This window comes from Strigops habroptila, chromosome 13, assembly GCF_004027225.2.
Source record: "Strigops habroptila isolate Jane chromosome 13, bStrHab1.2.pri, whole genome shotgun sequence".
NCBI classification, from domain to species: domain Eukaryota; kingdom Metazoa; phylum Chordata; class Aves; order Psittaciformes; family Psittacidae; genus Strigops; species Strigops habroptila.
This window is the reverse complement of record NC_044289.2, coordinates 6,532,488-6,546,739: the sequence shown is the minus strand read 5'-3', so window position 1 is coordinate 6,546,739 and position 14,252 is coordinate 6,532,488. Positions and strand designations below refer to the sequence as shown.

Sequence of the window (14,252 nt, the reverse complement as noted above, 5' to 3'; positions counted from 1 at the left end):
ACTGAGATGACTGGAAGGAGTATAATGCTTTTGAAGTTACTCCCGAAGCTAAGGACAGCTAAACTGGATTAAAAGAATAAAGTAACTTCGAGTTTGCACTTAAAAGATAGGTCAATTTGCTTGCTCACTAGAAAATGTTGAGAAAGGCTCATGGCTCCCACCAAACTGAGAACAACCTGAGTATCTCCTGCTCCCCAAGAGACAGCAGAATGGCGTCGGGCCCAGACAATGTCCGGGGCAAAGGCGAGGGCAGCACACCACCCACCACCTTGAACACGAGCATTAAGGGAGGGACATAGGAACAGGAGTTTACCATCTGCAACCCGAAACAGAATGAGCCTGAAAAGAATTCTACCAAAAAATGAGTGAAAAAACACAGCACGCAATATCCAGATCAAACCCTGCCAGCTGACCCTGAAAGGCCAAAGAGGTTTTGTTTTCAGGGGTGCTTCTACAGCTAGCAAAAATAAACACATTAATAAATAAGTATTTTCGTATACCCTGGAAACACTCCTAATCAATATATGGCTTGCTACTGTAGAGGTTTTTTCCTTCCACCCAGCAGAAACTCATGACAAAGGAAAGCACATCTCATTTATGAACTTAGCTATAAATACTTCTGCTAACTGCCATTTAGGAATTTCATTTCCTGCTTGAGCAAGTCCTGTTGAAAGAGGCAATTACCAAATTTGTTTCTAGTTATAGAAATAGATGTTTGTTGCTGCCCACATCTGTTTCGACAGACAAATTGCCAGTCGCGGACGCTCCAAGGAGAGCAAGTGCTCCATCCAGGGAGGGCTTTGCCACCTCTCCAGAAAGCCAACAGCAACTACAGGGATTGGATTTCCAATTCCAACTTCATGTGAGCCCTGTCTCCCGCTGCCACAGAGCTGCCTCGCGCCAACAGGGCACCCGCAGCTTCGCAGTCAGGCACAGCCACCGGCACTGCAACACCCGGTGTACGGCACCGACTGCTGCTGGCAGCGCCGCAGCTTGCTTCCTCCTCCTGCTGCCACCCAGACACCAGCGAGTATGTGCTTCATTAGTCACCAGGCCCATCAAAACGAGGCAACTTTAATTCTGCAGGTCACAAGGATCCAGTGCACTGCACAGAAAGGAAGGCAGCAGCAAAGCATTCTCCTTGCCTGCAAAGTGAGGAGATGGCATAGGCTTTCCTCCTCGGTGCGCGTCATGCCATCGCCAAACAGCCAGCAGTGATGGCAGGAGGGAGCATCCACTATCAGCATGGACCACAGCCTCTCCACGCTTAACACTGCATATACCGGGTTTTACCAGGTCTTCCTTCCCACTTCCCTCCACCCTGACAGTCCTCTAGTTTCCATTTCCATTTATTGCTGGGAAAACCATTCACCGGCCGATTCCCAACATGCTCGGCCATGTCCCCACCACTGCCAGCTGCGGCTCAGGTGCTCCAGCACCAGCACCCAGCCCTAGCACGGTGCCTGGCAAGTCCTGTGGGACCCGTGCTCGAGCAGGGGCACCCCGAGAGGGACACAGACAAGCAGCAATGCCTGTGTCTCCCTGCCACAGGCATGGCACCCATTGACTCACACCCAGCATCAGCTCAGGGATGTGGCAGAGGCACAGAGAAGCCATGAAACACCACAAGCTGTGGCTTGGGGGACCTCTGCACCTCTGGCATTTTTCCTGCGTGAATCAGCATGGCTCCCCCCACGCCACCTCACTTATCAACCCAGCACAGCCCTGAGGAGCCCATCGGCATTTGGGAGCGGTCCTGGGGACCCCATCATGTCCCCGTCCCGAGGCCACGGCGCTGAGGACACGTGTCCCAGGGCAGCAGTGCCACAGGGGCTGCCCCGACACATGGCTCACAGACGGGTGTCGAAACACATGTTGAGCAAGTTGGCCAAAGCCACACAGGTCATGACGGGGCTGCAACTGCAACCGGATTTCCTCAGCCCTGTCCAGGGCTCTCCCTCCTGCACCTCTTCTTAAGCACCGTTATCTACTCTATCATTTTGCAGCTTTTGCTTACAAAAGGGGTGACCTTTCACAAGGTGAGTTACTCCCTGGAACAAGGACACTCTTAAGTTACAGACATAATTATGCACTGCAGAAAAAAAACATGCAAAACGCATGCAAATGCCCAGACATGCACACTGCGTCTGGTCACTGCAATATTCAAGTTCAGCTCTTGAACTGGTCTGAACACCACCAGATGGGAACAAATGCATATGCACAGTCTCACACAGAGAAGTCAAAAATTATTTTAAAGCTGTGTATATAGACACACCAGAGAGAATGTGGGTGAGGAGTAAAAATGCCCCAAATCTGACAAAATAAAAGGTAATAAATTTACTTCCACCTCATCTGTAGCAACAACCTGGGAAAGATTTTAACTCCTACAGCAGATACACTGGAAAGTCTCAGTTCTGTTGCAGCGTTTTGCACTTGCGAGTTTCTAAGCACGCACAAAAAGAGAAGCTGTTCTCCCAGCAAAACCCAGCAGCATTTGCTCAGCAGAGACCGTTTCTGGAGTAGAGAATGGGGCTGCGTTCCCACCTCTCCCATCTCTTGGCTGCAGCAGGATAAGCCGAGCCTCCCCACCCCAATCCCCATCCCCTGGCACATCTGCGTCCCTCCTGCCCCATTGTCCCCAGGCGCCTGTCCCGTCCCCATGCAGCCCCCAGACAGCAGATTGATGACACGGGGCGATGGTGGCGAGCCGACCCGCGAGGTCAGCCCCGACAATAGGTTTTGGAGGGTGGTTGGAGGGAAGAGGCCGCAGGGCGGGGATCCCCCTGGCTCCATCCCTCCGGCAGAGGTGATTCCTATCCCAGCTTTCCAGGCCACGGGGAGGAGGATGCTGGGCAGCGGGTGGGCACCCCAGCCCCGGAGCACAGCAGCAGCTGCCCTCGCACCAGGATGGAGGGCGATATGGGGAGGACAGGGAAGGGGGGAAGAGCACAGAGGGGAGGATTATCCATGGACACAGCCTGTCCCCTTTTCACTGCATTTAACAATAAAGCAGTAGCTATAGCAACGGGGTTAATTAATGCATCCGATTTGCATAACTAAAACTCTGAACCCATTCAAACCTTGCTGATATTTTCATTCTTAAACCTGGCCTGCAAGGCTGTGCTCTTATGGCAAGGGGAACCCAAACAAACACAGCCATGCATATGTATCATTATACTTGCAGGTACATGTGGGGCATCGCGCAGAAACAACAGTGCACGAAGCCATCCCTCAGCTGGGGCTTCGGCAGCATGACCTGCCTGGGAGGCTCCAAGAGCAATTTGCTCCACATACCTTTATTCCTCCAGAAAGCATTAACATTTGCAAATAAGCATGTGGAAAAGAACACGAAAATGGGGACTGAAGCGTCCTTCAAAAAATAAAACAGGGGAAAAAGTGATTTTCAGAGATGGAGGGAGTAAAGCACATTCTTAAGACAGAGGGGGTAAGGAGATAGGCAACGTAAAGGTTTCAGACTATCGTATAACCAGAGGGGGAAATGTCTTCTCACCACAAACATGCATCTGCATGATGTCTAGACAGTCATAAAAAGGGCAATTAAAGTACTGCAGGCTGCAGTAAGCTAATGTCTCCTCTCCCAGTCTAAACAGTTGAAACATTCTGTACTAACTTCAGGGGGAAAAAACAGCACAGAAAGACAAGTTTGTAAGTAAGAATGTTCTGAAATTCAGTTTTAAATAAGCCAGTAAATTAATTCAACCTTGTCACATCTTTGCCTTATAACATATCAAATATTCCGCCTGCGTCCTGTCTAGACTGCGATAACAAAGGGCATTTAAAGCCCTGCAAGATGCGCTGACAGAGTGGCCATTTAAAGATGCAGTATTGCTTTCTCCATCTAAAACGATTTGTCAGATGGAGTTAAAATGAAAATGATAAGTAATCACTCTGGTTCACAACCATTTCAAAGGAAAAAAACCACAAAACCCCCACAGCTCATAGATATAAATCCCACTAAATAACTCCAACGTATCATTCCAGTGGGATTTGTTTGGGCTTTTTTTTTTAAATGGCATTTGGTTTTGGTTTTTTTTTTGGTTAATCTGAGATGTCACTGGCTTTCTGCAGCACACGCGTTTCTAAATATATTAAGTTTGAAAAAGCCAGCTCCAAGTATTAATTGATTTATTGATATAAAATGATGACTTGCAGAGAGACTATTGTAACTCCAAGGGTTAACATCGGAAAGGACTGCGCTTATTTATTTATTTACTTAAAAGCAAAAGAATAAACTATCTCACATGACAGAAACTAGCCAGTCTCCTTCACTGACACAGTTCAGCCTGGTCAGTCACTGTCCTCAAGAGAGCAAGACAGAAAAGTTAAAATAAACTCCGTGGCTGTGCACAGCATGTTTTATTTAACTGAGAAAGGACAGTTTTCTGGAAAAAGCAAACCCAGAAATAATCCTGTCTAACACAAGAAACATTTTCCTTCTTTCCTGAGCTGTATCAGCTGTTGGAGAACCAAAAATCTCCCCCCAAAAACCCCAAAACCACGCAAAATAGCTGATCTGGCTTTCCAGGACAGCTAATGCTGCCCGCGACAGAGCAAGTGCCCGGCAGGCCTGCAGCCACCCTGTTAGAAGGGCAAGACTGGCTTTTAAAGACTGTTTAGTCGTGACATGGCACAACCAGATGCCCAGGCAGGGAGGGAGAGGGACCGGGGTGTGCCCAGCCCCGGGGCCAACCGCACCCCACAGACACTGATGGGGTGTCACAGCGGGCAGTCACCCCTAGAAGTTCAAAGCCAGGCTCCCTGCAGTCCCCCGCTGCTCCTCACGCTATAGCATCCCCCCACCACCTCGTTTGCACCTCCCTCTGTCTCCCCACCCTTGTTTCTTAATTATTATTTTAGTAAGACTGTTTCCAACTCCACTGTTCATTCCGCAATAGCCCAAGGGCTACAACTGTTCATTAGACAGAATTTCTGCTTTAATTGCACTGACACAGATGTGTAGGTTATCTGGAAGAAATTACTAAAACGAGCAGTAAAGAATGGGGCTGGATGCTTTTCCTCCCTTATGGAGGGTTTAATTTAGCACTATTTCCCCCCACACCCCACACAAGCAGCGTCATTGGGTGCACTGCGGGCTCGCAGAGGAATTAACCCCAAACCATTCCCGCTGCCGCAGCGCATACAGGTGCACTCTGCTCCCCATGCAGGATTTCCACAGGGACACAAAGCACAGTTTGCCTCCAGGGGCTGCAGAGGTGGTGCTGGAGGGCCTGACACCACCCGGCCCACCAGGACCCATGTCCCCACTGTGCTCCCCAGGCAGTGAGAGTCAGTGACGTTCACCTGAGAGTGAAGCATCCAAGACCACCATTAAAGCTACAGGGAAGTTCAAGCCGTGACCTGACTGAAAGTCAGGGGTTTTGCCACAAGGATAAAACGAGGTCCCCAATGAACACTGCAGCCACCCTCCACGCCTCTGTTGTCACGGCAGAAGCACCAAGCCACAGTGGGGTGGGAGGCAGTGCCACCACTGCCGAACAGCTCGTGCCCATCCCCACACCAGCACTGGGGTGGGAAACAGGCTCCCTCGGTCCCCCCTCATACTCTGCAAAGAGGTAAGTCACTAGACACAGGAAAATGTCATTGCTTCTGCTCAACAGCATCCAGCTTCGAACCCGCCACGGCTGTGCAGCTGTCAAATCAGCCATGGAGTTTACATGAACTTCCTCTGCAATTCCTGTTGGCAAGAGCCAGACACATAATAGCCTTGGATTCACAGAGAAAGAGCTGCCAGTGTTATTTCTATTTAAAACCTCTATTTGAGCTTCATACACTCATTCTTCACACATAATACACATGCACATACACACAAAATGCAGAAGTGAGCCAGATCCAGAAGCATTTCACTTCACCCAGAGCACTGCCTAATAGTAATTTCAGGTTTTGGCTCACTGTTATTATTTAATAGATTTTAATTCAATCATAAAAGGCACGAACCTGCCAATTTTTTGTTATGTCTTCTTGCCAGGAAGAAAAAAAAAAACCAACAACCAGGAATTAAGAAACCATGCAAGAAACTTGCTACCAACTTATTTACCTATATTTGCTCCCCCTTATCTCCAACCCCCCACGCAAGAGGCTGCAGCTCAAATGCACCTCCAGGGCAGGAGAGGGCTGAAGCTGCAGCAGCACTCAGCCAGCCAGGGTGGGCTGGGGAACAAGCAGATGCACAGCGAGTGTTCAAGTTCCATCTCTGAATATGTTTAAAAGCCATTAAAAATGTCTCCTTCAGAAAAACTCATCTTTGATTTAAAGGGGGCGGGAGGAAATTTCACAAATGCTTCATGTCAAAAAAAGTCTGCATTAAGGGAAAAAAAAACCCTCTCCTTTGTTGCTAGGGGACTTATTTGCTTTGTATCTGCTGAAAACCTTAAAAATTCCACCACTGTATTTTAACAACTCCCTGAAACTGAAACATCTCATGTGCTAAAAACCAAGAGACAGAGCACATCGGTTCCATCCTTCATTTCTAAGTACTTTGCTCAGGCCTGACTCCGTTTTGTATCTTGGTCCTTGATGCTTTTTGGCAGTTTGCTCTAGACTTACTGGCAAGGGCTAAAAGGCTTCTATTTAGCTGGTGTCAGCTGAGCATCTGTGCCTGCAAGAGCTGGAGTGGGGGTGATCCCAACTGCATTTCAAAAGCACATTTCCTTTTGGGAACTGCCACAGTAATTTTAAATCTAAGCGTGTAGCGAAGCGACTCCCTCCGGAGGGGTCTCTGCTGCAGTCCCAAGTGGAGCGCCCAATTCTGGGAAGGACTCCTGACCAGCGAGGAAAAGGAGCTGGGAATGCTCCCTAACCTGTGACCCCGATAACAAAAGGCAGGGAGAGCGTCTAGACCTCCAGTCTGACAGGGAATGAAGGCGGGTATTGTGCTGCCGGCACACAGGGGCTGCCTCAGACAAGGCCGGCACACAGGCGCTGCAGGACGGGAGCAGCGCAGCAAACCCCAGCTGCAGCCACCACCCCGAAACCCTCCAGCTTATTGAGGGAGGGAGGCCATGAGCAGCCCACCCTTCCCCATCAGCGCAGCTCTCAGCCTGGGTTTCCCTTTGCCTCCATGTATTTCACACATACCATCCTCACAGTCCCAAATGCAACCATCCCCAGTGCAGCTCTGTACGGGTCACCAACAGGAGGGAGCAAAAAAAAATACACTTCCTTCCACAGAGCCTTTATTTTCCGCTTTCCCTGCCTGTCTCAGTTAAAAGTGGGCAATCCAAGATGTTCCCTCTTTGCCAAGCCTAGAGACCAACTCAACATTCAGAAAAGCTGAAGCTGAGACCTGGCTCTACCACATATTCCTTGTGTGACCCTGGACAAGCCCCCATTGCTCCGGGTTCTCAGCGCTGTAGGTCCCCACATATGAAAATACAAATACCCTAAATAAATGCTAGAGCTAATGGCAGGTTACTGCCAGGGAACTGCACAAAGAGAAAACAAAAGACCTATTAAAAGCCCTCGTTCATCTCTGCCAGAAAGAAAACACTGTTACCCAGTACTTTAAAAGATGCATTAAAGGAGAGCAGTAGCCAGGGGTTTGAGGACACCCCTGGCAGAGCAGCGAGGGGAAGTGCTCCCAGCCAGCTGCCCCCCTGCACCCTCTGGTTTTCCCATAACAAGGTTTTCCCCGTGGTGCTCCCACGCCCCAGCCATGCCCTTGGCCATGTCCTGGCCATGCCACTGCGGGCAGCAGTAGTGGCATCTTCCCCAAGTGCTCCCAGCAGACCACGAGGCTGGTCCCACACCGGAATGTATCAATCTTCACATCAGAACTCTAGGCAAAAGAAGTGCCTTTAGTTTCACCCTTCCCAAAGGAAAGATAATTACCTCTTCAAAACCAGGTTTTCTGCCAGAGGATGTGCTCACAGCCCAGTTGTACGGTGAAGCCAGAGGGACCCACATATGCAGAGATGGTGACACCAGTGTGATACCACCCTAGGCATCAGCAGCACTCGATGGCCCAGGAGCACCACTCTGCATGGGACCTGAGACCCTGGGTGCAACCAGCAGCCACCTCAGCCAGTTGCAGGGGACCCTCCATCCTCCTGTCACCCCAGGCTGGACCTTTGGAGTTACAGCTTGGAGCCAAGCAAAACCAGTCCCAGCAGCTGAGATAGTTTATACAGCCATTAAAAGCCCACTCCCTTCTGATGAAAGGTGAAATACTAACACCTAATGGTGAATACACTGAATTCGAGCAAGAGAGGAGTTAGCTACTGTTAGCTACCTAATGCAAATCCTTCACCAACACACCCTATCACATTTCATACCTTTCTACCTGACAAAAAGGTGAGGATAGGGAGTTTCTTCTCCCTCTGTCTCCAGCACTTCGTATTCCATTTCCAAAACATCACCCCTTCTGCATCAGCTCCTTCTCCAGGTCCCTGGGGCCACGCAGGCACCAATGCTGCCCGCAGAGCAGGGAGCTGCAGCAGCATGCACGGGGACGAGATGCCACACAACTGCAGGCTCAGTGAGGTCCAGCCCAAACCTGCTCGCAGCTCGGCCCCTGCCACGGTAGCAGCTCATCTGACAACCGCGTGTGGTTTATTTTTGGTACACATGCACAGGGAGACAGTGAGATCCTACACTGGGATTTTAGCAGCGCTATGCAGCTATGGAAACAAACCCATTTAGACTAATATAACAAAATTCCCAAACCCACAACAATAAAATGAAGAACGATGCATAGCGGCGTTTTCACAGGGGAGCAGTGCAGTGAATGCAGAGCGTGACCCAGCTGCTGGGAAACAGGAGAGTCTGCACGTCCACTTGGACAGAATTCACTCAAACCTCTCAGAAATCAGCAGACCATGCATTTTCATCTAGTTACGTATTTTCCCTCATGAATTTTGTTTTGTGCAAACTCTCCACCCTGCCCTTTGATTTTAAAGAGTTCAAGGACTGCATCTCCTCCTAGATCAGATGAGTGGTTCCTTGGTGTGGGCATCTCCTCTTCACCCTCTGTACACATTCCCAGCCAGCCTCTGTGAGAAGCAGGAGAGCCAACCCCAAAACTCAGCAGGGATTGCAGCATTCCCTTTTGCTCCCCATGGGGAGGACGGCAGCACCTGGCCATGACCCGGCTCTGGCTGTGGCTCAGGGAACTGGTCCCCACTCAGCAGGTGACAGGGATCCACAAGTCATTTACAGAAACTCCAGTCTGGCATCCACACCTGAGACACCCATGAGATGATGACATCCATCACCTTACCGTAAGATGATGGAACAGTTTAAAAACCCAGGAAAAAAGAAACCCCATGAAAGCTAAACCTCCCTTGAGTCAGTCTCAGGTGGTGCTCCCTGCTCAGGGTTTGTGTTTTGACCCCCCATATACAGGGTCTTAGCCCAGGAAGCATGGGGATGGGCACGGGCATCTCTCCCAGAGGGTCCCAGCTCCACAGGCAGCACCAGGGTGTTCCAGGAGGAGGTGGAGATGTCTGGCACTACTGGCCCAGGCTGTAGCTGCAGACAAGGACCCAGACAACAAAGGCAAGGCAAAAAGCCATCCAGTAGAGGCAGCCATGCCTGGCAGACTGTGGCTTTCAGAAGCCTGGGGAGACTTTCTGGGCATGAACTGATGTCTGTAAACACAGCTCTGGGCTTGGCCCACAACTACACTAGCGGCAAGATCGCTGAAGTGTCCTACACCATACTCCAAACAGCATCCATTTAGTAAGATTAAAAAACCCCAAAGAATACAAGAGCATGTCAAAGGAGCAAGCAACTGGAAACTGCAGGGAACAACTCTACAGCAACAACAAAATATATTTAATTTTCTGTTATTTATATTCTAAGAAAACCGCGTGTTCTCACTTGCGTCTTTGCCTCCCTCCCTGAGGCACAAACATACACACAAAATGGGACAGCGAAGACCAGGGAAAGCAGGAAGAGCAGCACAGGTAGAACACCTCCCTGCTCACATGCTTTCCTCAATCACAGGACAAGAAAACGGGTGCAAGTTTTACAACAGTCAAGCAACAGCAAACACCTTTTGCTGGATTGAAAACACCCCGAGCTACGCTGCTCAACAAAGCACAACACAGGCTTCCTCCACCCGCCTGGCTTATCTGCTGAAATCTGTCCTTCAAGGCATTAATATAAAATAAATATAAATAAATAATTGACTGCTGCAGGACAGTTTCCCTACGGACTGGTGCGAGTGTCTCAGCACTGGGGCTGTGTCTGCCCTCCATGCACCGGCTGCTCCCAGCCTCGGGCTCCTGCTGTTCCCCTGCCTGATGTCTGCACCATGATAATGCTGCTGGTGGGACCCAGAGGTGTCTTACGGCTTTTTTGTATAAGCAAGGACTATTTTGCTGTGCAACCGAATTGTGCCATCAGGCTCAAAATAAAGCAACTGAAATAATTAATCTTTTTGTCGTATTTTAGATCACGACTTTTACTAATAACGCTTGATAAAAGCCTAATGAATGATTTGTAAGTATTATAAGCACGTTAAAGATCTGAGCGTGGTAATAAGCCAAGGTCATAAGTTCTATTGACTTTCCAGGCTCTATAACAATTGATTAGCCATTTATTAAAATCTACTTGTTAACAGTTTGTTTAGTCAGTTCTTCCCCAGCAGGCTTGGAACACCACATTTGAGCAAAGACACCTTACTTTTGAGGTACTCTCATAAACTCAATTCTAAACTGAGAGAGACCCATAAATGTTTACAATGATGTCTTTTTAAACCAGCAAAGGCTCTTTTGCAAACAGGTTCGGCTCAAATCCAGCAGCCTTGTTCAGCAGGGCCCCCAACATTTGGTTTTGTCTGTCCTGAGCACGGGCAGCTCCTGCGACACTCAACAGAAGTCCAACATGCCATGACTTAAAAAGATTCAGGTTGTCAAATTACTTTCACAAAACACAGTGAAAGTTTCTTCCCTCAATGTAATGCTCCTCATGAGTTTGCTAAACAGCAAATGGAAGAATACTTGTGCTTAAAAAGACATTCATTCAGCTTTTGAAGATGCTCCTACATTTAACAGCAGAAGAAAAAAAAAATCACATCCAGGATTACCAAAGTGCAGGCAGCTATTGATAGACAAGAAACAGCAAGCTTGTGCAATCAGCCTCTGAAGACACCACTGCATCCCCCTTTGCACCCCAACAGCAGGTACCTGCTGCTCTCAGGGCAAGGCAATGTACCACCCGTTTTGTCAAGCAAGTAACCAGGGTGTTTATAGTACAGCAGCTGCAATCATGCAATCAGCCTTCATAATTAGATCTTGGCAACTCTTGAAATACTTCACTTACCCAGTTTACCTGGAAAGGTGCGACCTAAACATTCAGTGCCTGGAGACATTTGAAAGAAAAACAGAAAGCATCTGTCAGTGATGGGAGCCACCTCCGACCGGCTGCAACACACACCCCAGCTCCCCTCTTGGGGACTCATTCTTGAAGAGCTCCCCCATAGCCAACCATGGTTGACATCTGCACCCAAGCCTACCACCTCCGCGGTAGCCAGGAGTACCACAGCACTACAAGCCGGGTGCCACCTCTCCCGGTAATGACCCCACATGCTTTTCCCAAACCAGAAGTTACAGCACAGGGTCCTGTTCCTCTCCAGCCATGCCACTGCATGGCCTTTGCCAGCACCGCTCGCAGCCAGCTCGCCTCATGATATGCCAGAGCCTTACAAAGGTTTGCAAAGGTTTTGGGATCACTCAGCCCCACCCCAGAGACTTTCCCACCATGTCCAACAGCACCAGACCACTGGTCCATGGCCACAGGCAGCAGCGTGCACTCTGAGGCACCAGGGCTAATTCACAGAATGGTTTGGGTTGGAAAAGACCTTAATATCATCTAGTTCCAACCCCCTGCCATGAGCAGGGACACCTTCCACTAGAGCAGGTTGCTCCAAGCCCCTGTGTCCAACCTGGCCTTGAACACTGCCAGGGATGGGGCAGCCACAGCTTCTCTGGGCACCCTGTGCCAGCGCCTCAGCACCCTCACAGGGAAGAGCTTCTGCCTAAGATCTAATTGTCATGTGCTGTCTACAAACACAGAGGGGTGCTAAAGATGAAGACCTACAGCAAATTACTGCACAACACCCCAGATGAAACGCCCAGCAGATGTATTTTCAAGTAAGGAACAAAAAGCTCGGGTTAAAAGACAACCCATGACTTCTCTTTTGCCTGTCACTGAGCAGTGCATTAGTGTCTGCAAACCTGATGGGATACGGATCCCCCCCAGCCCCACCAGCACAACCCCAGCGCGTGAGGAGCTGCTTTGCAGTCCCCAGACAAAACCTGCATACGGGGCCTTTTTATGAAGCCCGTAAGAACTGTCTGTCACTGATAATGGTTAATTGGCACTAATTACTACCTGCCGCAGTCTGATGCAAAGGAGTCCTACTGGCCTATAAAAGCGGCCTTTAACCTGAGAGCAAGGGAGGCTCCAGCCGCCAGACACACCAAGGCAAGGCTGCGCCTTGGGTACTCACATAGCTCATGCTGCTCCTGCCTCCGCTCCTGCCACGACCGCTGTGGTACGAGTGCAGGAGAGCAGGCTGGGAGGATCAAGGGCTTGTATTAACACATCACTTCTCCCAAATAAAGCTTTAAGAAGTGGCTTTCCATGCACCCAAGAGGATGGAGATAAGCAACTTCTTCACCCTGGTAAAGATTAAGAGACAAAGAGCCACACAGGCAGTATGCATGGGGAGCAGAGAGCCTCTGAGACAGGTAACCACTGCCCCGCTGGAAGGGGCACCCACACTGCTCCTGCTGGGATAGAAAACAAAGGAATTCGGCCAAGCCAGACAGCAACAAGGTATGACCTCTTCCTCCTCCTGCTCCTTCCTCACCTTACTGCACAGAGCTCGAAAAGAGATGGAACAAAACCAGCACAAAAAAGGGGTAGGAGGACAAAAGGGAAAAACAGACACTGAGGAAAAGTGGAGGCCAAGCAGGGGTGGGAGGCTGAAAAAATGGGGTTGGATGCTGAAAAGTGAAACGTAGAGGCTGAGAAAAAACGAAGGACAAAAAAGGGGGAGGAGATAAAAAGTAGAGCCTGAAAAAAAGTGGAGGCTTAGAACAGGAGCAGGGCAAAAAGTGTTGGGAGAAACAAAAAGGAAAGTAGAGGCTGATTAAGAGATGAGGACAAAAAGGGTGGGAGTCCAAAAGAAGTGATGGGAGGCCCAAAAGGGAAATGCAGAGGGTGAGAAAAAGTGGAGGCCAAAAAGCAGTGGGAGGCCCAAAAGGTTCAGGAAACCGAAGGTAAAGTAGACGCTGAAAAGAAGTTGAGGCCAAAAGGAATGGGAAAGCAAAGAGTGGTGGGAGGCTGAAGGAAAATTACAGGCTGAGGAAAAAGCAGAGGCCAAAAAGGTAGTGGAGGCCAAAAAGGCATGGGAGGCCAAATGAAAAACAGAGGTGGGGAAAAGTGGAGCCTGGGGAAAAAGTAGTGGCTGAAAAGGTAGAGCAAGGCCAAAAGTAAGTTAGAAGCTGGGAAAAAGTGGAGGCAAAAAGGGGCAGGAGGCCAAAGGAGAGGCTGAGAAAAAGTCCCAATTGCAAGTGTGTGGAAGGTCAACAGAAAAGTAGAGGGTGAAAAAAATGGAGACCAAAAAGGGTCTGAAGGCCAAATAGGGCAGGAGTCTGCGGATAAGTGGAGGCTAAAGACAGGTTCAAGGCTAAAATGGGGTGGGAGGCCAAGGGTACGCAGAGGCCCAGAAAAAGCGAAGGCCGAAAAGGGATGTGATGCCCCAAAGGTGTGAGTTTCCATAGGAAAGCTGGAGGTTGAGAACAGGCTCCGTGCCTGGCTGGATCAGGATCTGCTGTTCTCAGGATAAATTCCCAAAGGTGCAGCCAGCAGCAGCTCTGCCCCTCTCCCTGCTCCAGCAATGCCCAGGGTGCCTTGACCCCCCCTGCACACACCATGGCTGTCAGCAAGTCCCAAGGTGTTTTGGCCATGACTGGGATGTGTGGGAGAAGCGAGCCTGAACCCTCTCAAGTCAGGTGGGATTTGAGGATGCAGCTTCTCGCCACTCTCTGAGCTCGCCTGGCTCTCCCATGCTCACATTTGGCCTTTTGGTTCAGCCATTTTGCCAACTTTTAAAATGCAAATGCATATTTGCACTTAAAGTCATTGCTTTAAACTCGACCAGAGCCACCCTCAGCTCTCCTCCCTTCCTCCATACGTGCATAACTTTTCTTTTATGCAGTCGGCAGCAGGGAAAGGGATACTGGAGTAGTTGAGCCGCCGGT

The 14,252-nt window shown here is 49.6% G+C and overlaps 1 protein-coding gene across 4 annotated transcripts in view; it reads right to left on the bottom strand.

The window, feature by feature from the left end:
* Window positions 1-14,252, bottom strand: part of PMEPA1 (prostate transmembrane protein, androgen induced 1) — a 52,078-nt gene that overhangs the window by 24,188 nt on the left and 13,638 nt on the right. For 2 of the 4 annotated variants that reach the window (XM_030503000.1, XM_030502999.1), the window contains exon 2: window positions 11,305-11,343. The exons of the other annotated variants lie outside the window; for them this stretch is intronic. In XM_030503000.1, coding sequence (XP_030358860.1) covers window positions 11,305-11,343 — 39 coding nt within the window. The remainder of the gene's footprint in view (window positions 1-11,304; window positions 11,344-14,252) is intronic. 4 annotated transcript variants of the gene reach the window in all.